Here is a 27,520-nt window from a genome sequence, read left to right on the forward strand (position 1 = left end):
ATGAGACTCTGTCTCAAAAAAAAAAGAGTGGTACAGGCTGCTCTCTAGCAACCGTTTCACCTTGTTAGAGTCCCAGCTGCCTCCAGACTAACCTTATTTAATCCCGCCTTGCTTTTTCTTTTGCTATTCTTTTGACCTTGAAAATCTTACCTTGTGCATCATTCTGTGTCCTCCACTTGCATAAAGTAAACTACCTCCAAAAAGTTTGAACTTTCTAACCTCTCCATTCTCTGAATAACATAGTAAAAGCTGTCTCTCCTCAACACGAGAAAAACTGCATGTAATTAAAAAATGAAATTGATAATTTTGATATGACTTTTAACGTTTTAATATCAACAATAATTTAAATGGTCATTATGCATTCCTTAACCCAAGTACCTCCCTTCATGAAGTAATCTGTCTCTCCCACCTTGGAACTTCCATTGCATTTCATTCCTCTATTGCGCACAACTGATTTTCTCTTTTGTAGTATGATTATGGTTCTCTGTCAATGCTTGTCCTCTATGAGATTATAGTTCTTTGAGGGAAAGTATTGTGTCTTACTCTTATTTGCACCCTTTCTAGTTCTCAGCACAATGCCTGGCATGCTACAGATGCACAATGTACTTTTGTGTGTGTGTGTGTGACGGAGTTTTGCTGTCACCCAGGCTGGAATGCAGTGGTGCCATCTTGGCTCACTGCAACCTCTGCCTCCTGGGTTCAAGAGATTCTCCTGCCCCAGCCTCCTGAGTAGCTGGGAACACAGGCACATGCCACTGCACCCGGCTAATTCTTGTTTTTAGTAGAGGTGGGGTTTCACTATGTTGGCCAGGCTGGTCTCGATCTCAGGTGATTCACCTGCCTCGGCCTCCCAAAGTGCTGGGATTACAGGCGTGAGCCACTGCGCCTGGCCACAATATACATTTTTTTGAATGAAGGAAGGAATTAACCGACAGATTTATATGATGATGTTACAACCTCCTTTTCCATATAAGCCCATCAGACGGCCTAGAAATAAAACACTTACTAAAACCAGTTCAGAGAAGCCTATCAGTGAAACTGTTGGTATGATGTAATTCTAAAGAAAGTTAGGGGACCCCCAGACTATATGGATAGCTCACTCTGCTTTTTAGCGCTAGTTTCACAACAAGCAAAATAACCATAGTGTCTCTTGAGAAATAAGCACTCATTTTAGAACTAATAAGTACTAAATTTAGAACTCCATATATTAATGGTTTATAGACTTTCCTTTCTCAGTGACAGTACTGAGAAATAGGAGCTTGCGGTATGAAATCAGAATACCTGGATTTCAGTCTCACCTCCATCACATATAGCCATGTGACCTTGGGCGAGTTGTTTAACCTGTCTGTGCCTCAGTTTCATCACTGGCAAAATGTTGAAACTAACAGTACACTCCCTCAAAGGGATGATGTGAAAATTAATGACAATATATTTATACCATTTAGAATAGTACCTGGCACTTTGTGTTTTAAAGTGATAGAAATATACCATACTTACCTTATATCCCCTATTGGTAAATTCCACAGTAAGGGCAAAATTTCTTTTTCATATCCCACGAGGTTACCTAGCACAGTATGTAACAAATACTAGACGCTCAAAAAATGACGTGCATTATATTTGAGGTAAATAAATTGAATGCACAAGAAAATGAAGGTATTTTTAAAATGTAAATGCAATTAATATAAATTAAAGGGATCTCGGCATATCATTTGCATATCTTCAGTTTTTCCTTATAATTAGTTGCTGGGTGTCTTACGATTTGATCTTTTTCTTGCCCTCTTCAAAGCATGTAGTTTGGTGTAATGCACATTATAGCCCTCAGAATTGCTGGCCTTCTGACAAGTTAGCTGTTTGGATAGTGTGAGGGATGAGGTTGCTGCAGCAAAAAGTGGGTTACACGACAGCACAGCCTCGCTGCTGGAGATGAAAAACCAATAATCCCAGAAAACAGCGCATAGGGTAGGCTGGGCCAGCCGAGGACTATGTGAAGGCTCCTTGGGACCCTCCGGAGGCCAGTAGGGTACTGCAAAGGTGAGTGCCCCAGTGCCAGGGTCGTGAGCCCGGAGCCCTGCGGGGACGGCTGGTAGGACCCGCTGGATGAGTCATTCTCCCCACCCCAGGCACGTGCTGGTGGCAGCATCTACCCGGACCCCGCCTTCGCCCCGGCGCGGAACGCGAGCCGTGAGCGGCCCCAGCCCCCCCGCGGCGCCCCCTCTGGGCCGCCTCCTCCGGGCGGGCACTGTCCTTGCCGCAGTCGGCCGCTGGCGCAGTCCCCGCGCCGCAGTGCCGGGCGCTCGTGGGGGGCGCCCACGGGCACCTGGGCAGTCTGCTCATCGGAGCCTGCCGCCGTCCTCCAGCATTCCCACGGTGCCCCACGCCCGCGCGCCCGTCGCCGGTCACCCGTCGCCCGCGGAGCCGCGAGGGCCGAGCCTGGAGGCGCAGGAGGACTGGGCGGGGCGGGGCGCCCCCACCGTCCGGCCCAGGGCACCTCGCGCGGGTGCACGCGCGGCAGCCCCGCGGAGCGGGTGGGTGTGCTCGGGGCGCGCGCGCCGCCGCCTCCTCAGCCTGCCGCTCCGCCCGCGCCGCCTGCTGCCGGCGCTCGGCCCAGCACGCCGGCTCTCGGGCTGCCGTGGGCAGCGCGGGGCCCGCAGTGTAGAGTCCGCCGCCCCGGAGCCGCGTCCCGCACCCGGACGGTCCCGGTAAGCGGGGGCGGGGGCGGCGGGGACCGGGCCGTCACCTGAGGGGCGGGTCTGCGGCCGCGGACAGTCCTCCGGGACTCTGAGGTGCTTGTGTGGGAGCTGCTTCCAAAGTGGCCCCCGTGTCATTGGATGAACCCCGAGTGACTGCTGCCTCTACGCCTTGGGGAAGTCCCTGAGGTGCTGTGAGGAGCCGCCCCCATAAAGACCCCCTGTGGGAATGGACTCCCGGGGCGGTGTCTGCATTTGCTGCCATGGGGAAACCCAGCGTGGAGGGGACTGGCCCCAGAGAGCCCTTCCGTGTCACTGTGGGAGAAGGCACAAGGGTGGTCTCTGGAGCTGGCTCAATGGAAGACCACCTGGGAACATAGGGGAGCCGCAGGAGCCTCGAGATGGTGGAGCCCCCAAAGGGCTCCCTAGAAAAGGAGGCCCTGAGACTGTGCCCTAGAACTGTGGGAAGCAACCTCTGATTGGGGAGGAGGGATCCTGCCATGGGATCTATGAGTGACTTCCCACGGCTCCAAGGACTTTGGCCTCGACCTCCCTGTAGGGTTCCATATGCCCTCACTTGTCTCCCCACACCGTGGCCCAGAGATAGGGGCCTTCTGGGGCTGCAGCCTCTTTCCATTCCCCTCTTTCCCTATTCGGATTTTTCTTCTCCATGGTAGCTCAGTTGCTTCATGCTGCATTTTAGTGGAGGTAGAAACTGCTGCGAGAGCACAGGGCCCCGCAAGCGGGGGAAGAGGACCAGTGAGGCCTCTCAAGCAAAGATAGGAGATTTGAGCCCCTGGGTTTGACCGTCCAGAAGGAAGCAGTAAGATCAGGTGGAATAACAGATTTTGGCAGGTCCTGGAGGGAAAGGCCTTTGAAGGAAAGAATAAAGGATGTATAGGATTGTTGAGCACCAGTGCGCTCGGCACTATACTAGGTATGTTTAAACATCTCATATAACTCTTACAACAGCTTTGTGAAATTATCGTCTTCTAAACATTGAGCCTCAGAGGGATTTAGCAGTTTACCCAAGGTCACAAAGCTGATGAAAAACATAGTCATAAAATGTTTTTCAAATTTTATTTGGGAAAAAGTACTAAGGAGAAGCAGAAGAAAGAATAGATATTTGTTAATAAGTTGCACTAAGGTGCCTGCCGAGCATAGGGTTTTGCAATGGTACATGCTCAGTAAATGTGATGATTAAATAAGTGGATGAGGACAGTTTAAGTGGCCATGAGATTGCTGCAGGAACTGATTTCCACAGAATCCCCAGATTTCAGGGTGTGGCTTCCTTCACTGGCAGTCCCATTTCATGATGACTTGGGGTGGCTCTGGACCTCATTGAAGCCTCTGGATGTGGTTTTTGACAGGGCTTGCTCTGGGGATCTAGGGGGACCCTTCTGCAGATGGAGTGTCCCAAGGCCACCCTCCCTGCTACAGAATACTTGAAGGAGAGAAAGGAGAGACAGGGACACTTTTAGGAAGCATGATCCACACTGTCCTTGTGGCCCTCTGACTACAAGCACCAGTGGACAATGGTCCACAGATAGCACACAGGACACTTTTGCCCAAGAGTACCTCTGCATGAGGGGGAGGAGGGTGGGAAAGGTGCAGAGCCAAGGAAGGCTCACTGGGAGTCTGTTAGGGGGAGCGCAAAGGGTCTGCGCCAGACATAGTGTTGCCTCCTCATCTCGCCCCCTCGATGTTTTCATTCCAACTGTATCCCAAGAGTTCAACTTTGAGCCCAAGGATGGATTCTGGTTTCTTGTCCAAAAATGGAGTGGTGAGAGGGCCAAGCAATGATATTCATTACAGAGCCATTCCGGAAAGGTTTTCCTGCTCCCCTTCCCTGCTTTCTTCCACACAGTCAAACCTAGTTAAATCCTCCTTGAATAGAAGCGGCTTCCTTTGGCTTCTGGAATTACATAGTGAGAAGAGAGACCAAGCTAGTGGGAAAACAGAACAACATAGTTTACCAGTTGTTAGATTTTTTTTTTTTTTTAACTCAGTTATGCTACCTTGTGCGCAACTCAGTGGAGTAAATTCTGACAAAGATTTATGTTGGTTAGGACCTCCCCATTGTAAAGTTGTTTACAATCCCCCTTTCAGTTCAAACCCACCTCATCTGCTCAACAGATCAAAATAAATAGGTAAGCATATTTTTAAAGAAAGTCAGAAGGACCAAACCTGAAGATACGATCTTTGTTCCAGCTCACTGATTTGTCTTTGAGGTTTTATTCCTAAATTGGTCTTTTGTTGAGGGTGCTTATTATCACACCCACTCATGACCCTGGAAAAATCACTAAATGGATCCAGGCTCTCACCTAATCTTGGATCTTGGATATCACCTTCCCTATGTCCAGCATTGGGTAAAAATTAAGGTTTCAAAAATTCTAAGAATACTGCCTAACTCTCCCTAGTCACAGCATGAGTCTGCAAATCACATCATTCCAGAATATGCATGAAAGATGTCACCAGGTGGCCTTAATCTTCTCAAAAATGCTCTCTCCAAAGGGAAATAAAAGGGGAGAGAATGGCTCACCCAGTTTCATTTGAGTGTGCCCAAATGTGTCTGGATTTTACTGTCTGGATTTCTCAACCTTTGATCTTTTCACATATTCTCCAGTCTTCTAACATTGTCTTCTTCTAACATTTGCCATTCCTTTTCCTCAAACATGGATAGTAAGACCTTCCCAGGCCCATTTCCCCCACTCTGCAATTTTTTCCACTACACCTGTTCCTAAGTGGATCACATTTATGCAAATATAGTTTCCCTTCTCTTTAGCTACAGAATCTATTATCTTTTAGTCCCACATGCTTCTCTCCAGCAGTGCTGCTTGGCTTCTGCTATCTTCATGTCCCAACTTGATTTATTCATTTCTGATGGGAATATCATTATCCATTCCACCCCTCAATCTTAATGACCAAATTCTGACAGGAATTGCTTACTAGCTTTGGACCAAGAAACAAAGACCATCAGTGTCCAGCTGGAGACATGATTATTTTTCCATTAGCACATCCCCCTCCATTCTCTCCCCTTTTCCAGCAATCCCCTCAGAGACTCACTTACATTTACTAAGTGCTACTTACTTGCCAGGCACTATGCTAGATAAATATGAGTTTCTTGCCCTTGAGTAGTTCACATAGAATCAGTCTGCAGTCTCTATTAATTCACTATAAAGAGTAGGAAAAGTAAGGGGGAAATTATGGCATTACAGAATATCTACAGGAACCAATGTAGAGTATGCCTTTTCCCAAGCATCACTGAAACTCAGCTGCTGTGCTATGCCTCCCCTGGCAGCCACATTCAGCCCTCCTGCCAGTGCCCTGCCAAAATTACTTTTGCCCATTATACTCTGAGTGTAAACTGACCACATTTTTGCCTTCCTATGATAGTAATGACAGAACCTTTTATTTGGATAGCATGTTACAGTTTATGAATCCCTTTTAGATATATGTTGGCTCTTTGGTTTTGAGAAATGCTTCATCTTACTGGGGTCCTCTCACTAAAACAGAACTGTGTGGGCTAATTGGCTCGCTCTCTTTTTGTATGTTTGTTTTTTGAGGCTTAGGAGTCTCCCAGAGGGAAAGCCCCAATGATTCACTGCAATCACCACCTACTAGCTCTTAGGTTGCGAAGGAGTTTCCTGTTGGGTCCTAAGGCCAAACAATGCACTCATTGGTCAGTGCTGGAACTTATCAGGGCAGTCCCTCTTCCTGGCCTCGGCAAATCCAATTCTCTGGGGTTTTCTTCCTCCCTGAAACTCAAATACATATCTTCTTCTGACAAATATTTTAAGCATACTATCTCAAACCAGTTTTTTGGACTGATGCTAATTCTTATGTGAAGACACATTTCCTTGCCTATTTCTATCTAGCCCCCAGGCTGGCTTCATACCATCTAAGTCATGATGGAGTCCCCATATAGCTCCATGCCTTGGCATGTGCTGTTATCTCTTCCTGGAATGCTTTTTTTTTTTTTTTTCCTTATCCACTGATGTAACTCCTACTCATATTCAAAATTTAGCTCAAGCAACACCTTTTTTTTTTTCAGTCCTACACTTATGCCCCCTCCACACGCACATACTCACTGCATTCTCACGGCTGAATGAGCTTCCATTTGTTCATTCTACCATCAGTTATTAAGCACCTGATTTGTGCCTGATGCATAGTAGGCTGCACTTGGCAAATGTTTGGAGAATCGGCAAAGAATCAGCAAAGAAGTAAATGGTGATAATTAAGGTGTAATAATTGCATTACATCTGTGTTTCAGGGAACCAGAGCAGAAAACAGGGAGTGCCTCTCCATCTTGCTGAAAAGCTCTGCTTGCTAAGTGCAATCTCACCAGCCAATCACTGATGGTATGATGTTCCTTAACTGTTGCTCTGCCTCTGTGGGAAGTCAGCACTGTGGCTTTTAATGAAGACTCAGGCCCTAAGAGGCTAAAATCATGCCATAATTTTGCTCTCATATATATTAGAACTTTGTGAGCTTTCAGTAAATGTTAAACAGCAGCAGGATGCCTTGTAGTCTTGAGCTGAGGCCAGAAAGAGTTTTTCTGTCTTTAGTCTTTCTGTTCCTTGGAAACCCCAGAAAAGCCCCATGTAGTTGTGACTGTGTCATCCTGAATAAACAGGCTGAATGGAGAGAGATGGGGAGGTACCAGGTAGACCCTTTCAGGGTCTACAAACATGAATACTAAAATTAGTTTCTAGGATACTGCCAGGTGACAAAATGTCTGAGTAGGAACAGGCTCCGAGAGCACTGTAGTGAGACACTGGATTCCTAAAGCAACAGCCAGTCACTGGAGAAAAATCGGACCCCTTGGGGCTTGGATTTCCTCAAAGACCCACAAGAGAACTCTTTTTGATGTTTTTTTTGCTTAAAATCTTGGGGTTGATGCTGATGTTCATGGTAAGCTCAGAGTCTGTGCTATGCATTCAGCATTTTTTTTTTTTTTTTTTTTTTTTGCAGACCCTGGTTCTGTTGATTTTCCACAATCTTGCAGCTGGTCACCTTCTGTGTTAGGCATGTGGCTTTTCCTAAGGCTCCCAGTCCTTTGGGCACATGCTTCCAGGAGCCAATTGTTGACCACCTTGAAAGTTTTCACTTGTATGTGTAGATACTGCTCATGCTAAATTTCAAACCCAGGACAAAGGAAGTACATTTTCACACTTTCTACTTGTGTCCTTAAGGCAACTGCCCTCTGTCGGCCTCACCATAGTCCACAGGACACAGCATAAATGCAGGGGACTGTTGACCTTGGTAATACTGGTTTCTCTTTTCTTACCATTGTGATTGTAGAAACCGGCTAAATTGCAGAATTTCTTAGCTCTCCTCTGTAGTCAGAGAAAAATCACCCTCATGTTTTCATCCCTGCTAGCCCTGACTCACTGTCCAGGTGCCACCTCTTGGGAAATACAGTAGATGTGATGATGTGAGCTGGTGACTGCACAGTTTCTAGAATTGAGTTTTGGAGATTTGGTCTGATTAGTCTCTCTGGCCAATTTGATAAAGAGAAAAGACACTATGATCTTAAATAAATTGTTTATCTTGCCCAGTCATCTCTGCATCATTCATTCAACAAAGATTTAAGAGGCTAAAACCCTTAATGCTTAATGGAGAGGATCAAACCTGTATTCAAAAGAAGCTTTGATTAAAAGTGAGTGTCACATGCTCTGTGGAAGGTAGTAAGAACCATCTCTACTTTTCTCCCTCCTGATCTCAGTGAAGCACAGATTCCTTTACTCCGCTTGCTCAACCCATTCTCTTTGGTTGTCTTTCCCTTTCTCCTCACTCAGAGGTTTTCTTTGCCTTGTTCCTTCCTAGGGAAGCCCTAACCTCCAGGCAGCCACTTTTACTTGCTTGTGAGCCTTTTATACAGCCTCCATTCCCATACCAAGAATCAGATTGGACCAGCTACTCAGGAGGCTGAGGCAGGAGAATCACTTGAGCCCAGGAGTTTGAGGCCAGCCTGGGTAACACAGTGAGACCCTAGAACCACCCCCGATCTGAAAACATAAATTTTAAGAAGAGAAAATCAGTAGATGTACTTTACATTTAACAGGCTGCACGAGGAAACTCCTGCCTATTAGGAGTATTGCCCTTCAGGCTCTCCACAGCTCTGAATCTTTTTTATAAAGAGTGCTGGGAAATAGAGGCTCCCCAGCTGCCTTCCCCTTCCTTATTTCTCTATCAGCTCCTGCTGTGGAGCAGCCCCTCCTCCTCTTACTCCCACCATTTTGCCCTTATAACTAATCCCGCTGAATTCTAAGCAGGTGCTCTGCAGAAAATGGGTGTGTCTTGCAAACATTCCAAGCTGCCCACATATGTCTTACTGCCTGACAAACACATCTAGACAGGCTGCTCTTACCCAAGACAGATTCTACTTGTTGCTGTTTTCATTTCTTCCAGTTCATGAAGTCAGACGGCCCTCTTCCACCTTCTTGTCCCGCTGTTATTTACCATCACCTGCTCCTCTCCCCGAGTTTTTTTCCAAGCCTTCCCTAGATATCACAAATTCCCTGACAGCCACATAATTCTTGGGACAATATCTTTTTGGCCTCTTTTCATCATTTTTAGGGAGGCAGAAACCCCCAGTCCCACCCACCAGTCAAAGAAGTAATCATTAGGTATAATTTGTGGGATCTTTGCAACTTGATTTCTTTTTAACTCTCTCTCTTTTTCCTAGGACTTCTTCCAGCACAGGAGAGGCCAGGTTTTTCTCCACAGCCATTTGTTTTTACCTGGCACCAATCACTACCACTTGTTTCTCTAAAAATTTGAGCTGATTTTGTTAAGTTCTCAAACACCCCAGGTGCACATCTTAGATATTTCAGAACACACTTTTAATCAAAGTGTCCTTTGTATACAGTTTTGATCCTCTCCATTAAGTATTAAGAGTTTTAGACTCGCTTTTAAAGCTGAATTCTGTTGTGTCCTCACAGTTTACTGTCAATGTCAAAGCCATGTCAATTCAAAATGACTTGGTGGTCTTGTTTGGATTTTGATGGTTTACTGTAAATAGTTCTACTTTGCATTTCTGCCCTTACAGGCATAAAATGGTCTACAAGATTGAACCATCTCGGTAAAAGGAATAGCAGTGCTCCAAGAGCCTGTGGTCAGGACTGGAAAGTGTTTGTTTTATGTTTATTTTGCTAGTAGATGTCAGCTTCAGTCTTCCTAGAAATTGCTTTAAGGATAAACTCCCAAAACCATTGCAATGACATAATTGACCATGGAGATAGCTTCATAGCTATTCTTGGCATCCTTATAAAGAATAATGGTATCCCTACAGTTAATAATGGGTTATAGCGGATCTACAGTGTGTTGGGAGGTATCTGTGGTTAATTTGCTGATTCACTGTTAATGAGCAAGTTCACTTATAGAGTAACTTCCTAACTGACTGGTCTTTGTTCAATAACTTTTATTAAAACATCTGAAAAAGCCAAAAACAAATGCATACCATGGGTTTTCCTCTAATGAATCGTTCTTGAAAATGTGAATTTAGTATGTTTTTTCCAGATCTCCAAATAAGTGTTTCTCAACTATTTTTTTCCAGTGTATGCCTTCCTTCTGATAAACATGAAAGTCTCTTGATTGTTCCCTAAAACTTCTGATATAACTTTTGGGAGGAGGCTGCCTCCAACTATTTGGAGAGTTAGTACCTTCTGTATAGCCCTAAGAACCAAGAAGATACTGTCAAACTCACTGTTTTGTAGTCTACGTCACACACACACACACACACACACACACACACACAAAGCAGAGATGGTTTTTAGTGTTTGTTTTCCAAATATAAATATATAATTGATAAGCTCTTGAAACTCACTTATTTCTCCCCTCCTCCTGATGTTTCTGATATATACCTCCCACCTACTGCAGGATCCAGCCAATTCACCATTTGAGAATCATTGCTCTGGTTGTTATGTTTAAAAAATTAAATCAAGCTGGGTGCTCTGGCTGGAACCTATAATCCTAGCTACTTGGGAGGCTGAGGTGGGGAATCACTTGAGCCCCAGAGTTATCAACAAGTCTGGGCAACATAGCAAGACCCTGTCTCTTTAAAAACTTTTCAAAAATTAGCATGACCTGTAGTCCCAGCTATGTGAGAGAATTGCTTGAGTGCAGGAGTTGGAGACTAGCCTGTGTAATATGGCGAGACCCCCTCGCCGCTGTCTCAAAATAAATAATTAAATCATTTTTTCTCTTTTTTAATAGCATGAATATATCACAAGTTATTCAGTAATTTCCCTATTGAGGTTGTCTCCACCTTTTTTCTTTTTTAAGAGACAGGGTCTCACTGTGTTGCCCAGGTTTCAGTGCAGTGGCTATTCACAGGCACAGTCATGGCACATGACAGACCCAAACTCCTGGTCTCAAGCAATCCTCCTGCTTCAGCCTCCCAAGTAGCGGGGATTATAGGAACAAGCCACCATGCCCGATTTGTTTCCATCTTTTTAATCATTGTAAAAAGAATGCCCCAATCAATCAATCTTTTTTTTTAATGTGATGAGGTCTTGCTATGTTGCCCAGGCTGGTTTTGAATTCCTGGGCCCTGCAAGCAGTTCTCCTACCTCAGCTGCCCATGTAGCTGGGATTACAGGCATGTGCCACTATGCCTAGCTAATTTTGTTTTATACATACGCCCACAGGTGAAAGAGCATCAGCCTCTTGGATACAATAGATTTTCTTTAGTCAGAGGTGTATTAGTAGCTGTCCATCTCTGGTGGATCTTCCAACCACACAGACTCTTAAGAGAAGCTTGAATACACTGTTCATCTTGCACCACATCAGTTAAGGGCAGCACTTTTCTTATATCCTTGTCTTTTAGAGGCGCATTCTTCAAATTGCAGATTTAAATCCATTAGTAGGTCATGAAATCATTTCAGAGAGTCACTATCAGGGTTGTTTTAATGAAATAGGATAGAAAATATCAGGGAGCATCACATGTAGTAAAAGTATGATTGTTCCACAAAATTTTTTTCTTTCTTTTTTTTTTTTTTGAGACGGAGTCTTGCTCTGTCACCCAGGCTGGAGTGCAGTGGCCGGATCTCAGCTCACTGCAAGCTCCTCCTCCCGGGTTTACACCATTCTCCTGCCTCAGCCTCCCGAGTAGCTGGGACTACAGGCGCCCGCCACCTCGCCCAGCTAGTTTTTTTGTATTTTTTAGTAGAGACGGGGTTTCACCGAGTTAGCCAGGATGGTCTCGATCTCCTGACCTCGTGATCTGCCCGTCTTGGCCTCCCAAAGTGCTGGGATTACACGCTTGAGCCACCGCGCCCAGCCTCCACAAAATTTTCACTTGTGTCTACAGGGTTATCACATAAAATATATTTCTTATTCTGAGCCACAGTTGAAAGTTTTGAGAAACATACCTTGGGGTTTCTGAGGAAAACATAGTGGTCTGCAAATGTAAATGCTCATAATAAAAATATGCTCAAATAAAAATGTGAAGAATTATCTGTCAGTTTTGTATTTTCTCTCTTGGGGTGCCTTTCTCACTGTGAGTTAGGGAGTTGCATCCCACCCAGCCATCGAACACGCTGTTGCCCATGAGGCATTTGAGCAGCATCTGGGGACTACAAGGCCCAGCCCTGTCACTTCAAGAACCCCCTGGGTCCAAAGCCTCAGCAAAAAAATTAACATATACATACTCTTCTCTCCATCCGCACCCCACCCTGGCTAGATTCCCTCATTAGGTCATATGAACTTTTAAAAGAAGATGAAAAGCAACATGAGCATTCTGAATGCTTTAGACTATATGTTCCAAATACACTCATCAACAGACAGAGAACTAAAGCCCAAAGCAACTAACAACAGGTTCTGAATCAAAGAACAGGGGACCCAAAACAAAAGCAAGTCGCCAAGTTGCCAACCCTAAGATTTTCTTTATTATCTAATTAAGGTACCATGTGGGAAAACTGGAAAATACAGATTACAAAAAGATTAAAAGTACATACAGTACAAAATTTATATCATAGCATGAGCATTTTTGTAACTTGCTATTTTTGTGAATATGTTTGCATATTTTGAGTATCTTTCCCACCAATAAATATACTTCTACGTCAGTGTTTTCCATGTTGTTTAGTCTTTCATGGTAGGTACATAATTTATTTTCCTATTGTTTAATACTTGTTTCTAGCTGATGGAAAAAAATGATTTCTGAATCACAATTTTTTATGGATTTATTTGGGGATTAAGATATTTTCCTTTTAATTACAATTTATTATTAGTTGTCCACTGAGGCATGAATACCCTAAATGATTTCCTGAATTTGCTCAATAAATCTTTCTTCAATAAATCTTCTGTGCCACTGCCCTTTAAGGCAGTATTAAGTATTTAAAGTCAATGTTCCTTAGTCACATACTTCAGTTTTACAAACAAATTTATAAATGGAGTCAGGGAGGTGGTTCTTTCCTCTTCTGTCAATCAGTTTATAAATTCAAGAATATTAATTTCCTTGGTAGCAGTAGTGGCAAGGCAAGCACCTGAGCAGGGTAGGAGTTCACATCACTGTGGCACATACAAGCAGTGTTTCCAAAAAGAAGATGGGGCTGTCATCAGATAGTACATGTATTAAGATTTCATTTTTTAAAGCAAAAAGAATTCTCCACAATTAATTAGCTAATTGGAAAATGTTTATTAAGAATCTATTCTGTTAGATGCTTAATAGACACATTGCTAGGCAATAGAGATAAGGACTGTGTGGGATAAAACAGTCTAATGGGGAAACTGACATTGATCAGTAATCATCCTATTGAATATGTAATGACAAAGGTAAGTGCCCAGAGCAGAAGGGCATGGTGCTGTGAGCACTCCGACCTGGACTGGAGTCAGCAGTGACTTCCCCGAGGAAGTGAGACTTGAGCCAAGCTCTGGTAGACGAATAGGCAGTAGTCAGGTGGGGGGGAATGTTCAAACTTCCTCCAGACGGAGGGAGTATAGCAAATAAAGACTGAAATAAGGCCATTATGATTGGGACACAGAGTAAAGAAGGAAGGCCAGACCTGCAGGGCCTCAGAGGCCACAGTAAAGAGACTGATTGTGGGGACTTCTCCTGAAAACTGTAGGAAGCACTGAAAGTTTTAATCAGGGGGTAACATGACACCTGAATGTTCCAGGGACATCTTTAATTCAGCATGTATAAAATCCAATTTAATTATCCCTTTTATTTCCAATTTCTGTAAGTGGCACTACCATTCTTCTAGTTAGTCCATTTAAAACTGCCCTCTTTTTCCGGGCGTGGTGGCTCACGCCTGTAATCCCAGCACTTTGGGAGGCTGAGGCAGGCGGATCATGAGGTCAGGAGATCGAGACCATCCCGGCTAACACGGTGAAACCCCATCTCTACTAAAAATACAAAAAATTAGCCAGACGTGGTGGTACGCGCCTGTAGTCCCAGCTACTCAGGAGGCTAAGGCAGGGGAGGCGGAGGTTGCAGTGAGCCAAGATCGTGACACTGCACTCCAGCCTGGGCAACAGAGCGAGACTCTGTCTCAAACCAACAAAACAAACACAAAACAAAAAAACTGCCCTCTTTCCCTTTGTCCTTCATCCAATCAATTATCAATTTATTCCTAGATTTCCCTAATTCTATTTCCATGGTAACAGATACACTCTGTCAGTATTATTCCTGCTGTCATCATTTCCGTTTAAACCCTCTACCTCTTGCCTGGACTATGATATTAATAGTAACCTTCGAATTGGCCCTACCTCTCCTCCTACCTGCTGTCACCTTTTTCCCCAAACAAACTGAGCATAACCGCCTATGCATCCTTCAGGGTCTACTTTGTCCACCAGCAGTGTGGTGGGTCTCGCCGTCCTTTAGGTACTCTCAGCACTTTAACTTCTTTGGTTTCTAATATTAAGTAGCTTGAGTGGTGAGACTGTTCTCCTGTCTTCTGTTTCCTATGATGAGCAGTTAGTGCCTTGCACATAATACTGTTCAATAAGCCTTGATTAGAATGGATTGAGAGCAAGGCTAAAATGGACTCTGCTCCACTTTACTTAGAAAAAGCATTCCCCAGCTGACTTCCACAAAGTCTCCTCAGGCTAGGAAATAGCAGACCAGCTTTGCAATGTGCCCTGTCATGCCCTCACTGTCTAATGCTGTGCTCTGGTACTGCAGAGAAGAGCAGGGATGATGTTACTTTTTAACCTGTAAAGGATATGGACCCTTCTTGAACAGTTCAGAAGAATTAAAGCAGAAAATATGGGAGTGACATTGGTGCAGCCTTACCTTAGAAGTGTGAGAGGTACCTTAGAGCTTTGTAATAGACCAGTGTCTGTAATAGATAAACAGACCCACAAAGAGGCACAGCTACTAATGAGAGGGGGCAAAGGAGTGTTTGTGTGACCTTGACCACATGGATATGGGTGGCAGAGTTCCCTTACTGACTAATTCAGGAATCCTCTAAAACTAGGAGTTTATTGACTTAAAAAGTAGGCATTTGATGAGGATTAGCCCCAGATGGATTGTTCATGGTACTTACTGAAGGAGCTTTTCTTGTGTAAAAAGGCCTGAGCTGTGCTGCTGCCAGCTTGCTTTAAGCCTTGAGTCTTCTTGCAGGGCAGAGGAGAAATTTGGATTCTGAAGTCTCCAAGCATTTAGAAGTAGCAGAAGTGTAGGACCCCTGGACTAAATTGGTTTTAGGACAGGAAGGGAGACAGATATCATTTCATGCACATAGAGTGCTTTCCAGTCTATGAAGCACCCTTAAGCCCATTTTCTTACATTATCCTTGTAACATCCCTGTGAAGTGGGCTGGGGAGATAGCCCTCATTCCATAGATGGGAAAACCAAAGTTGCAAGGCCTGTCAGAAATTGAACCAAAGTCATTCAGGCAAGGTGGTAGGCCTGTGATCCCAGCTACTCAGGAGGCTGAACCAAGGGAATCACTAAAGCCCAGGAGTCCAAGAATAGCCTGGGCAACATAGTAAGACCTCATCTTTAATAAATAAATAAATTAAATAAATACATAAATACATAAAATTTAGGAAAGAAGTAGAACCAACATCTTCTGATCCTTAACGTGCTGTCTCCACCCCCACCATGTTCTAGAAGAGGGAGAAACTGCTTAATAGCACTTGCCACTTAGGTTGAAACGGATTGGCCTGACATCCTCAGCCATTGGCTGAACTTGTGCCCCTCTGCTTTTTGTCCACAGAGCCATGGGGGTGTTGATGTCCAAGCGGCAGACAGTGGAGCAGGTGCAGAAGGTGAGTCTGGCTGTGTCTGCCTTCAAGGATGGGCTGCGGGACAGGCCTTCCATCCGACGCACAGGTGAGCTGCCAGGGTCCCGCCGTGGCACTGTAGAGGGCTCCGTCCAGGAGGTGCAGGAGGACAAAGAAGCAGAAGCAGGAACCTCGGTGGTCCAGGAAGAGAGAAGTGCCGGCCGTGTAGCCTGGGAGCGGCTCCGAGATGGGCGCGGCGTGGAGCCTGAGGAGTTTGACAGGACCAGCCGATTCACGCCCCCTGCCTTCATCCGCCCCACCCGGAAGCTGGATGATGACAAACCTCCAGAAATCTGCCTGGAGCCCAGAGAGCCTGTGAGTATCCAGTTAGGACAGGATCCTCAAGTCTTAGCGTATCAGGGGGCCTGTGAGTATCCAGTTAGGACAGGATCCTCAAGCCTTAGCGCATCAGGGAGCAGGAGAGGAAAAATGGATGTGGATAAGGTGATCCTCAAAGCCGGAAAAATGGAGCTGAGTCCAAAACAATCTTTGAATTTCTTCTATAAGAATAAAATGTTTGTTATATCCTGGATTCATCTTAGTTAAAGGCTTGGGGCAGTGGATGATAAAGAATGATGCTATGGCAGGTATTCTGTCGACTCTCCCCCTCTTCCCCGCTGCTATGGGTTTTCAACCATGGATAGCACTACCCTCTGTAGGAGGCATTAGGAAATTTGGGAGGGAGGAGTCTGGGGAGGTCACAACACCAGGTGGCTACTGGTGTTTGGTACCAAGAAAAGCAGGGATGATAAATGTCCTGCAATGCCTGGAACAATATCTCACAACAGATTGTTCTTTCTAAAAGTGCCAGTAGCTCTCTGTTCATAAACATGGTCACAAAGGCATGAGCAACTGGAAGGACCTCCTGGTTCTTGTCCTCCAGAAAGAAAACCTCAACAATGGCTTCAGTTGGAGCTGTTCCTCTAGGCTAATCTGGGAAGGCTCAGCCCCATGCAGGTAGCTCTGTGCTTCGTGGCCTTGGAATCTTGCTGCCTATGCTTTCACATCCCTATTTCCTCCTGCCATCTTTCTGCAGGTTGTCAACGATGAGATGTGTGATGTTTGCGAGGTCTGGACAGCTGAGAGCCTCTTCCCGTGCAGGGTCTGCACCAGGGTTTTCCATGATGGCTGCCTGCGCCGCATGGGCTACATCCAAGGAGACAGTACAGCGGAGGTGATGGAGATGGCCCACACGGAAACAGGCTGGAGCTGCCACTACTGTGTAAGTCTGGACTGCAGGGACAGCAGAGGACTTGGCACTTTTCCTGGAGGCCCAGTCTTAGAACATTTGATTTTAGGCAGTGACCTAAAGAATTTTCCAATGGGCTGGGCATGGTGGCTCACGCCTGTAATCCCAGCACTTTGGGAGGCCAAGACGGGAGGATCACGTGGTCAAGAGATTGAGACCATCCTGGCCAACATGGTGAAACCCCATCTCTACTAAAAATACAAAAATTAGCTGGGCCTGGTAGCGCATGCCTGTAGTCCCAGCTACTCGGGAGGCTGAGGCAGGAGAATCACTTATACCTGGGAGGCAGAGGTTGCAGTGAGCTGAAATCGTGCCACTGCACTCCAGTCTGGTGACAGAGACTCCATCTCAAAAAAAAAAAAAAAAAAAAGAATTTTCCAATGGTACATACAAGAGATCTAGAGCTAGGATGGGTTTCTCAACCTCAGTACATTTTGGGCTGGTTAGTTATTTGTCTGGGGGGCCAAGTGCATTGTAGGATATTTAGCAGCACCCCGGCCTCAATCCCCTAGATGCCAGTAGCGTACATCTCAGTGTGAAGGTAGCAAAATCACCCCCGGTAGAGAACCTCTGAGCTAGGAGTTTGACTAGGGCCTAATTACTCAAAAGTAATTCTGCTTGGAGCAGTTCTTTCTCTAATAGTCTATAGTTGTCATTCACCGTATCCATCTGAAGACTAACCTGAGATCCTAACTAGCTGCTTCCAGTAGGGGTAGATTCTATCACAGGAAAACTTCCTAGGCCTCAGATCCTCACTCAGCCTGCCACCTGACTCATAAGCACTGGCGTTTCCTCTTTGAAGTGGTTATTATGTGAATTAAATGACAAAGCTCTATTGATTCAGAACTTCGCAGATTATATATAAATGCCTTCTAACTTTTAATGAAGGACGGAGTCTAAGGTTTCCATTGAAAGCCAGTTATATCCATTTCTCACTACACCTGAATAGAGTTCAAGTCTTGCCTTATGGATCTGTTGTCTTGCAGATATCGTCATTGTTTATTGATTTCAGAGTGAGGAGCACCTGCTGATCCCCCTCTTCTTCCTGCTGCTTAGACGAAAGCAGAGATGTGCCACTTTCTAACAAATATCTCTTCCTCTGTGGCTTGTTATGGAACAGTTATTTTCAGCTGCTTAAACACCTGTCCCTCTGGAGTACACTGCAGCAGACCCTGCTGTACCAGCGACCTTCTCTAGTGCCTGTCGCCCCTTCCAGATGCCAGCCTTTCATCTCAGCCACTCTGTTTTGTGATGTACTGCTGCCACAGGACTGGGGTGAAGGGGTCACCTCCCTAACCCCCAGGAACACTGCTCCCTCCCCAGATTCCTGACACAGTCCTACCATCATTGCCACCATGGTCTACTGGGCTTTTTACAAAGCCTCCTTCCAAGTACCTTTCCTTCCCTTTCTTTCCTTCCCTTCACAGCCAACGAAGCCGCTGCTTTTTTTCTTTTTTTTCTTTTTATGAGACAGGGTCTCATGGTGTCACCTGGCTGAAGTGCAGTGGTGCGATCGTAACACTGCAGCCTCGAACACCTAGACCTAAGCAATCCTCCTGCCTCAGCTTCCTCAGTAGCTGGGACTACAGGCACAAGCCATTGCACCTGGCCCCACAGCCAAACTTCTTAAAAGAATTTCATCATCTCCTATGGTTCTTCAACCACCTATAATCTAATCTGACATCTGCATCCATCATTCTGCAGAATTGTCCCTTCCTAAAGTCACCAGTCACCTCCTAATTGTCAAGTCCACTGACCTTTTCTGAGGCATCTTCTTACTTGATCTCTCTGAAGTATTTATTACTTCTTTATTCCTCTCTCTTTCCTTTAGGATTTAGTATTTTTGTGAGAATTATTGCATAAGATATGGAAATGAGAGAAAGTAGAAAGTCAATAAAATCCCACCTCAGTCATGTAACCACCATTAACATTACCTCCCACATTCTGCAGCTGTCTTTGCTTGGTATCCAGTACCCTCTTCTCTACTGATTCTCTTCCAGTCTTAGTCTCTGACATTCTTTCTCGATGCCCTTTGTTAGTTTCTTGTCTCAGTCCTGTGTTTCTCAGGGTTCTGTTGTTTAATACTCTTCTTTGCTCACTGCGCCCTCTTTGGGTGACTTCATCTACAGCCATCATCTAAACACTAATGACTCCTATATTTGTAAGTCCAGACCTAAATTTCCTGTCTCTTGCACTTATTCACCTTGATATCTCACAAGTACTTCACACTCATCATGCCCCAAAATGAACTCATCTTTGTCCCCAAACCTGCTCTTCCTCCACTCCTCATCTCTGTGAATAGTAATACCATGCCCCAGTTACTAATCCCAGTTCATTCTCCCTCACGCCTCACATCCAGTGAGTCATCAGGTCCTGTTGATGCCGCCTATAATATCTCTGAAATCTCTTTTCCCTTCTTCATTTTCATGTCTCAGTTTAGCTGCTCATCATTTCTTGCCTGGACTGTTGCAGCAGCCCTCAACTGCTCTCCACACCTCCAGACTCTGCCCCTCTAATCCATCTTCCACACAGCAGCCAGAGATCTGACCACAGCACTCCCCACTTGAAAACCCTGTGGTGGCTCCCTTTTGCCCTCAGAATAAAGGCCTAATTTGAGGGGCTCGATAAAGGGTACTGGAGGTACTTCATAGTAGGCCTCCTCCTTCCCTCACACACACACACGCACACACACGTACTCCAAGCCCCAGCCACACTGAACACATCTCACAGTGTTACACACCACTGTGGCACCCAGTATATACTAGGTGCTCAGTAGGTGTTTGCTGAAAGTATGGTTTGAAAGAAAAATACAACTATTATATATTAGTTTTTAAAAAGTGTTATGGAAGAAAAAGAATGGTTTGAGTTCTTTATGAGATCCACATATGAATACTCATGAAATATCTGCTCTTGTACTTTGCTGGTATTTCAGAGGAAGAAAGTAACCTTATACTAGAAAGGATCTTTGATAGTTTAAAGACTGTATGGTTAAGTCAACAAAATAAGATATCAGTGCTCCTTTGGAATTAAAATTTCTGTGGCACCACAAAAACACGCATTTGGCTTTAGGAGCCTTGTAATGATGGCATCTTTTAAAACCATTCTGGAGTATTTAAAGTGATACAGCCCACTTTGTATCCAAGTGGGCCAGCACCACTTGGAGCAGAGCTAGGATTAACTTTTTTTTTAACTAAAATGCATTTTTAGCACAGCCTAACACAGAAGCCAAGTAGATAAAAGGGATGGAGATGGAGCCACTCTGGTTGATGGAGACAGGGATTCACAACCTGCCTACTCACTAGCCCTCATTCCGTGCAGCAGCTTCCTAAGGCACTTCCAAGAAATCCCCAGGTTAGCTCAGAGGAGACAACCACTGTTTTAGTAAAGGAACTCAGTGCTGGAGTCAGGATATCTGGGTTCTGGGGAAGATTCTGCCCCAGAGTAAAGACAACTCTGGCCAAGTCCTTTCCCCTCTCCGGGGCCTCACTCTCATTGATTGTGAATAGGAGGCTGGGATTAGATGATCCTGGAATTGCTTTCCAGCTGAAATTCTATTTCTAGCCTCCTTGACCCTGGCCTTTCTTACTGGCCTGTATGGCCCCCGACTCAGCTCTTCCTTATTTTCAGGACAACATCAACTTGCTGCTGACTGAGGAAGAAATGTACAGCCTCACGGAGACCTTTCAGCGGTGTAAAGTCATCCCTGGTAAGGTTGGGTGGTGCTACTTGGATGGAGAGGGGCCGGGCAGATTTCTCCTTCATGCTTTCTAGGATGAACCATGAAAGGAGTGTTCCGTATTTAGTGGGTAAAGGGTAAATGGGTCCTTGTTCCTGAGTCACCCATAGTCACCCATCCCCTGTCACAGCCTGGGTAACCCTGGCCATAGGAGCAGAGACTCAGCAAGAGCTGTGGGTGTAGGGGCCCCGAGGGTGCCCTGGAGGTGATGGAAGTGCCCTAAGGCTGAAGAAGGATGGGCATGGCCAGCACGGGGTGCCTCCCACAGATTGCTCCCTGACACTGGAGGACTTTCTGCGCTACCGTCACCAAGCAGCCAAGCGGGGGGACCGTGACAGGGCCCTGAGCGAGGAGCAAGAAGAGCAGGCAGCCCACCAGTTTGCTGCCCTGGACCCTGAACATCGAGGCCACATAGAGTGGCCTGACTTCTTGTCCCATGAGTCCCTCCTGCTTCTGCAGCAGTTGCGTCCCCAGGTGAGGGCCAGCTGGGGCAAATGTTTCTGGGATACTGGGTGACAAGGGCCTGGGAGGCATGCTGGGCAGGTTGGGGGAGCACTGGGTCCTGCCCGAGCAGGGGCCAGTATCAGGAATGGGCTCAGGTTCCATCCAGTGACGGATGATCTGGTGCCCAGGCTGAGGAAACTGTGAGGAAGACTGATCTGCCCTGGGCTGCACTGGAAGTGTTGGTGCCTCCAGAAAGGCTCTGGGCAGTTTCTAAGGGAGGTTGCAAAGGTGGTAATGGAGGTAGGATTCTCTATGGCCTGGCAGTTTACAAGATATCTCCACCTCTAAGATCTTGTCTCTTCTTCCCCAGAACTCTCTGTTGAGGCTTCTGACAGTGAAGGAGCGGGAACGAGCCAGAGCTGCCTTCCTGGCACGGGGCAGTGGGAGCACCATCAGTGAGGCAGAGTGCCGCCGGGCCCAGCACTCTTGGTTTTGCAAACAGTTCCCAGAGGCTCCTTCCTGCAGTGTCAGGTCTGCTCCTTACCAGTCCCAGTCCCCACTCAGCCTCTTCTCCTCCCTTTTCCATGCCAGTGGCCCTTCCATACCTCCCTGCTCCCCCTGCCAACAGCCGAGAGAGGAGCCTCCTATGCATTAGGTAGAGGATGATGATGCCTACAGGCCAGGACATGGGGCAGCCTCTACCTTCAACTCGGTGTTGCCACACGTCAGAAGAGCCTGGATGAGCGTGTCCAGAGCCTTGGGCTTACCAGAGTTTGGGAGGGGCAGGCATTTCACTATCCCACTCCTAACCATGTGTCCTCTGCCCAGCAGCATCAGCCATGTGGGTCCCATTGCAGATAGCAGCCCAGCCAGCAGCAGCAGCAAGAGTCACGACAAGACCCTGCTGCCCACAGAGCAGGAGTCCAGGTGAGTAGGACCTCCTCACCTGGCCATTTGTATCCTCTGAACCCCCACAAAACACATAAGTAAGAGAGGGTATTACTCACTCCCACTCCAAAACAGCAAGCGCCCACCCAAGAAACCAGGCTCCAAGAGTGCACATTTGACCCAAGTCTATAGGACCAGCCAGCTGGTCTGTTGGCTTGGTAGCACAACCAGCCATAACCAGGTCAGGCATGAGCCAAGCTTCCCTGAGTTTTGTGTAGCCCAAGCCATGTTGCCCCAGGATCAGGGCTCACGCGTCTTCAAACCAGCCTCATGACCCTGTTCTTTGCTTCCACTCCAGATTTGTGGACTGGCCTACCTTCCTGCAAGAGAATGTCCTCTACATCCTGGCTGCTCGCCCCAACAGCGCAGCCATTCACCTGAAACCCCCAGGATAGCATGGAGCAGAGAAGCTCAGTTTGAGGACAGTGACGTCCTCTCCCCTCTCTCCTTTCTCCCTTCCCCCACCAACCTCTGGCACTGAGACTCATGGGGTTGGGACACTGCCAGCGTCTTAATTTGTCACTAAGCTTTATGGCACTGAAATCACCATTCCCCTCACAACAGAGGCAGTGAATGCATTGCCACAAGGAGAAGCCCTGGGAGCTATGGCAGCATCCTCTCCTGGACCATCCCTGCCCCACATCATAGACGGGACCTGCCACCACACTTATACACATGCACACATGCTGCCCAGCTGTCCATGCCATCAGAAGCCTGGTTCTTTTTGGTTGAGAAAGGACCAAAGTCCCTTTGTGAAGCCCCTGATATAGAGGAGAAGGCTCTACTCACCCCTTCTATAGGCAAGTTCTAATTTCCAATAGACAAATCTCCAGCCAAATGATTCTTAATAAGGGGCATGTCAGACTCACATGCCTGCCTAGAGATCCTAGAGATCTCAACGGGCCCCACTTTCCCCACTGAAAATCCCTTCTGCGGTGAGCTGCTGTTACTAGTAGGTGTGCATTATGTACCTCGGGCTGTACTAAGTTGGGAAAAGAGTTAATCACCACTGAAGTTCAGCCCTTTATTTATTTAAATTCCAATTCCTGGTGACAGAGAAGGCAACTAGCCTGGAGAATCCTGACTGGAAGAGGGGGAGGCAGCCCCTCCCAGGGACTCAGGATTCTAGGAACCTCTCAGTCAGGTTACCTGCGTCCAAAAGTCTTTAGCAGGATAGTCAAAAATCAAGGTGAGCCTTCTTGGCCCCTATTTTTCAGATGGTAGCTCATGGCCCAGGGCCAAGGGGACCTGAATGGAGTAAACACACCGGCGGGAGCCACAGCCTCTGTGTTAGATGCTTCACCCAAGTCACCAACCACAGAGACTGACGAGAGCACACTCTGGAGGAAGAGAGAATGGGGCTCATGCTTCCTCATTGTTCCAGCTCAACTCACTGTAGACAGCTTCCACAGTCCAAGAAAGATCTTCAGAGCCCTGAGTGGGGACTCTTTCAGCCATCCTGACAAAGAGGATAAGAGGCTGGGGCTTAAGAAGAGGCTCTGCAGAGAAGGTCCTGGGAAAGCCTTACAGAAGGAGAAATTTTCCCCTTCTCCCTGTCACTGAGACACGGCTTGAGTGGCTGCTTCTCCTCACTGCTAACCACATGTCCTTCCCCACCAGGCTAGGGCCTGGGCCTGGCATGGAAGGCCTTTTGGGGCAATCAGAGGCTACTACAAGAGCACCAAGCCTGACCTCCAAGCCCCAGCCCCTCCTTGCTAAGTACTCATCAAATTCAAATTCTTCAGTCTGTGTGTTATGGCTCATCTTGGCTGGCCGTGGGATCCATGTTCTAGGCTTCTGTTTCCAACCTAATGACTTAGGCATAGCCAGATCTGACTACCAAGAGTTATTCAAAAGGGAGTGGAGCACAGTTATGCAGAAGCAAACACATCTTCATTGCTCAACGCCCTTGTGCTAAATCGGGTGCATACAGAAGAAAGCACACACTGCTCAGTGCTGAATGTTTCGAGGAAAGCAGGGAGCTGCAGCCAGGGCCTTCGTGAGAGCCCCATGTAGTCTCCTCCTGTAGGAACCGCCTTTAGCTGGAAGCAGGGTGGTGAGCTGCTGGGGTTGTATTATTTGGGACTGAAATGAAGCAGACAGGAGACAAATCTGGGCTCAGGTGTATGGCCCACAGCTTTTAGAAATACTCTTCAGCCATCCCCCAGGATTGATCGATAGGAGGGGCCATTATTCAGTCTAGTCAAAAAAACAAAGCACAGGACTCCTGGGCCTAAGAACTGCATCTGAAGCAGCCAGGCCTGGGGTTTTGCACTGAGATTAAAGCACATTAAGCACAGGGGCTCTGACCTACTCTCCTGGCAAATCGTCTCCTGTGCCAGTGGCCTTGGGGCTGCTCAGTCTCACAGGGCATTTTGAGTAGAGACAAGCTCTGGGCTTTGAGAGCTGAACAGCATTTTTCTCCTGCCTCATCAGTCACAGGGACTGGAAGTCCATCTTGTTCCCTGATCCTTCACAGATCAAGGTGATGCCTACCTCTTTGGAGCTGCTGTCTCTAGCTCTCTACGGGTGAGGGAGGAGAGTCAGTGGGCCAGGTCAGGCCTGCCATATTCCAGGGCCTGGCAAAGCAGCCCCGGAGTTCTTCCACAACAGGAGCAGGCCCATTTGGGATCACCCTTCTCCCTATTCGAGAAGAGCAAACTTCCTGGGTGAGGGCCTGCTACAGAGATCCCAGGGGCCACTTCCCCCAGCAAAGAATAGAGTTCCCAGCCCACAAGAGTCCCAGGAAGCAGGAAAGCACGAAGGAGCGGACAGCCTCTTCTCCAGAGGCAGTCGTCTAGCTTTTTACCAAAGGGGAAGTGCCATTGCTCCCCAAGTCCAGAGTTGCAGAAGCCCTGCCCCAACCCTGTGTCCAGAATCTCCCTTTGCAGTGTTCTAATCCCCAGCGCCCCATGCGGTATGTATAGAGATGTTAAAAACGTTCAGAAACCTAGTGAAGCCCATTTCATTTTCAAGCCCTCCCGTCACTGTGACTCTGAAATTCTGCCAAGTATAAATATTAGCGACTGACTCTAATAAGGTATGAGAAAATGTTTCAGTCTTCTTGGCTACCCAAAATTGAGATCAGTGTTTCTAACCAAGGAAGGCCTGGGTTACAGACAGGCTCCTCTGAAGCCCACTTGCCCTAAGTGTTTTCACCTCGCATTCCTCTTGCCCACCTTCAGATGTGAATGAAGGGGCAGCTGGATGATGTGGCAGAGCTGCAGGGACTGAGGGTCAGCTGAGCAGGGGCCCTGGCCACGAAACCACTCCAAGTCTCCTCCTTGGCTTCCTCACCTGAGCCCAGCCTTCCCCCCAGCAGAATACTTGAGCAAGGGCCCCTAGGGTATCCCAGGGATGGAGCAGTCCCCTCACTCTAGGTACTGATCTAACCCTCAAGTGCCCCTCTTCGTTTGAGGACAGCTGCAGTAGAAACCATGAGGACATTGCCTCTTTTTGCCCTCAGCCCAAGTACCTGGGGCTAGCAGGGCAGATACCGGCCTTTCTGGCCCTGCTGCTCCCTATGGGATGTCACCCTGACATTGCTTAAGTGGCCAAGTTTTAGGGTCCCCTTATTCCTGTCACCATTATGGAAAGCACAGAATTAAACTGCTTGGGAAGAGGACACCTCCCTGGGGAGTGAACCCCAGGGTTATACCCAGGACTCATAGCCCAAAGCACAACCTCAACCATTGCAGGTTTCACAGCTTCAGTCAGAGTGGTGCCAGGAAGCCCAAAAGTTGAGAGGGAAGGTCAGCAGAAGCTGCCTGGCAGGGCCGCAGGCCAGCTAGACCCACCCCAGAGCCAAGAGAAACTCAAGCAGGACTGAGAACTGGTAGCTGGCTCTAGTGATCCTGCAACCATGTTCCCTTCAGACCAGCAGAGTGAAGACAGATAGATGTGTGGCCCTAAAAGGCAGAATAGTTTTGATGCCAGAACTTCAGGACATCCTGGCAGTACCTGTCACCACAGTCCCTTTTACCCCTCCTCTATTTACAGTGAAATAAAATTCCTATTTTCTTTTTTTTTTTATTTTTTTTTCTTTTCCTTATTTCAAGCTCTTGTCTGAAAAATTGCTACTTTCTCCTACCACTTAGTTTGAATTTGCCCAGGATATCTCTCTGGGCCCCTGGCTGCAACCCAGACAATGGCGAGATCTCCTGGAGTGGAGAATATTCACGCATCGTGCCTGTTCCTGACGGCTCAGCCCTGGAGTGGGGTGGGACTGGGCATTTTCTCTGCTGTTGCTTTTCTGCTGCCACTATTTTTGGCAACCTTGGAAAGAAAACAAACAGGTTACAGAATTTCTACTAGCACTAAGGAAAAGCTTTTTCCCTCTGGGCCACACGCCACAGTGACCCAGAGCATGGAAAGGGAGTCAGCCCTAGTCTGGACCAGTGACTAAGAAGCCCAATCACATTCCAGTTTCTATAGCACTGGGTAGGCACAACCCATAGTTGAGAATATTGAGTTATAAGTAGCTAGGCCTTTCCATAGCCATGGTGATACAAAGGCCCTGAAGATTGGCCTCCTGCCATCATGGGTTGGCCTGTGATCTGTCCCCCAGCCAAACCCAAGCTTGTGAGAGGGACTCGAAACACTTGAGTAACACTGGGGAATCCAACGCGCTCTGGTCCCTCATGCCTTCATGTGCTTTTCTGCGGAAGGTAACTTGACAGTAAGCTGAGGGGAACGTCCCCAAGACCTGTCTCCCCATCTCTACAGCTGCATGCTCCTCTGCGTGGCCCAGGCTTCACAGCACTCCAGAAGAAGCTGATGCCCTGAGGCTGGGCACAGTAGAAATCATAATAAAGCGATTGTAATGCTCTATCAGCTTCCTGTTTCTTGTTGTCTGGGGAAGCTGCCATTTCTGTGTGGTTTCCCATTGTTGACCAATCCCTGGGTCTAAGACGGGCAACTGCAGCTGCCAGGAAGGACACAACATGCTGTGACTCTTTCTAGAGTTCTCCTGGCCCTGACCTTCCCAAAAATCAAGAGATGGGTAGAGGTAGGGGCACCACACATACAGATACAGAGATACTGGTATTTCTGTATCCAGCACAGATACGGAGTGGAAAAAGGAGCACTGAATTGGGGAGCCAGAGCTTTCAAAGAAATTGAGGATGAGGTCATAAGGTCTCTGAAGCTGTCTGCTGTGTGTTGTCTCTCCCCTGTGCCATGCCCCAGGGCCAGTTTTAGACACTTCCAAGTTCCTCCTGA

The 27,520-nt window shown here is 47.0% G+C and overlaps 1 protein-coding gene across 2 annotated transcripts; it reads left to right on the plus strand.

Moving 5' to 3' along the window:
* The first annotated feature begins 1,820 nt into the window (after positions 1-1,820).
* Positions 1,821-27,128, plus strand: PHF24 (PHD finger protein 24). Of its 2 annotated transcripts, none has more exons than XM_033238191.1 (8): positions 1,821-2,031; positions 15,857-16,238; positions 16,960-17,145; positions 20,800-20,878; positions 21,177-21,382; positions 21,723-21,883; positions 22,184-22,279; positions 22,599-26,583. In XM_033238191.1, exons 2-8 carry the CDS (start codon positions 15,861-15,863, stop codon positions 22,693-22,695), a joined length of 1,203 nt encoding a protein of 400 aa, XP_033094082.1. In that variant the 5' UTR covers positions 1,821-2,031; positions 15,857-15,860; the 3' UTR covers positions 22,696-26,583. The 2 variants fall into 2 exon arrangements, with proteins under 2 accessions (XP_033094082.1, XP_033094083.1); XM_033238192.1 differs by lacking the exon at positions 1,821-2,031 and adding an exon at positions 2,248-2,699 and having other exon boundaries at positions 22,599-27,128.
* Positions 27,129-27,520: the final 392 nt, after the last annotated feature.

The sequence above is a fragment of the Trachypithecus francoisi genome, unplaced genomic scaffold, assembly GCF_009764315.1.
Source record: "Trachypithecus francoisi isolate TF-2019V2 unplaced genomic scaffold, Tfra_2.0 Lachesis_group16, whole genome shotgun sequence".
Classification (NCBI taxonomy): Eukaryota; Metazoa; Chordata; class Mammalia; order Primates; family Cercopithecidae; genus Trachypithecus; species Trachypithecus francoisi.

Bases quoted from the DNA above. Each gene is read 5' to 3' on its own strand.
- PHF24 (XM_033238191.1), top strand. From the start codon at position 15,861: ATGGGGGTGTTGATGTCCAAGCGGCAGACAGTGGAGCAGGTGCAGAAG. The intron at 20,879-21,176 runs GTAAGGTTGGGT...TGCCTCCCACAG, and splicing joins GCGGTGTAAAGTCATCCCTG to ATTGCTCCCTGACACTGGAG. The intron at 21,383-21,722 runs GTGAGGGCCAGC...CTTCTTCCCCAG, and splicing joins TGCAGCAGTTGCGTCCCCAG to AACTCTCTGTTGAGGCTTCT.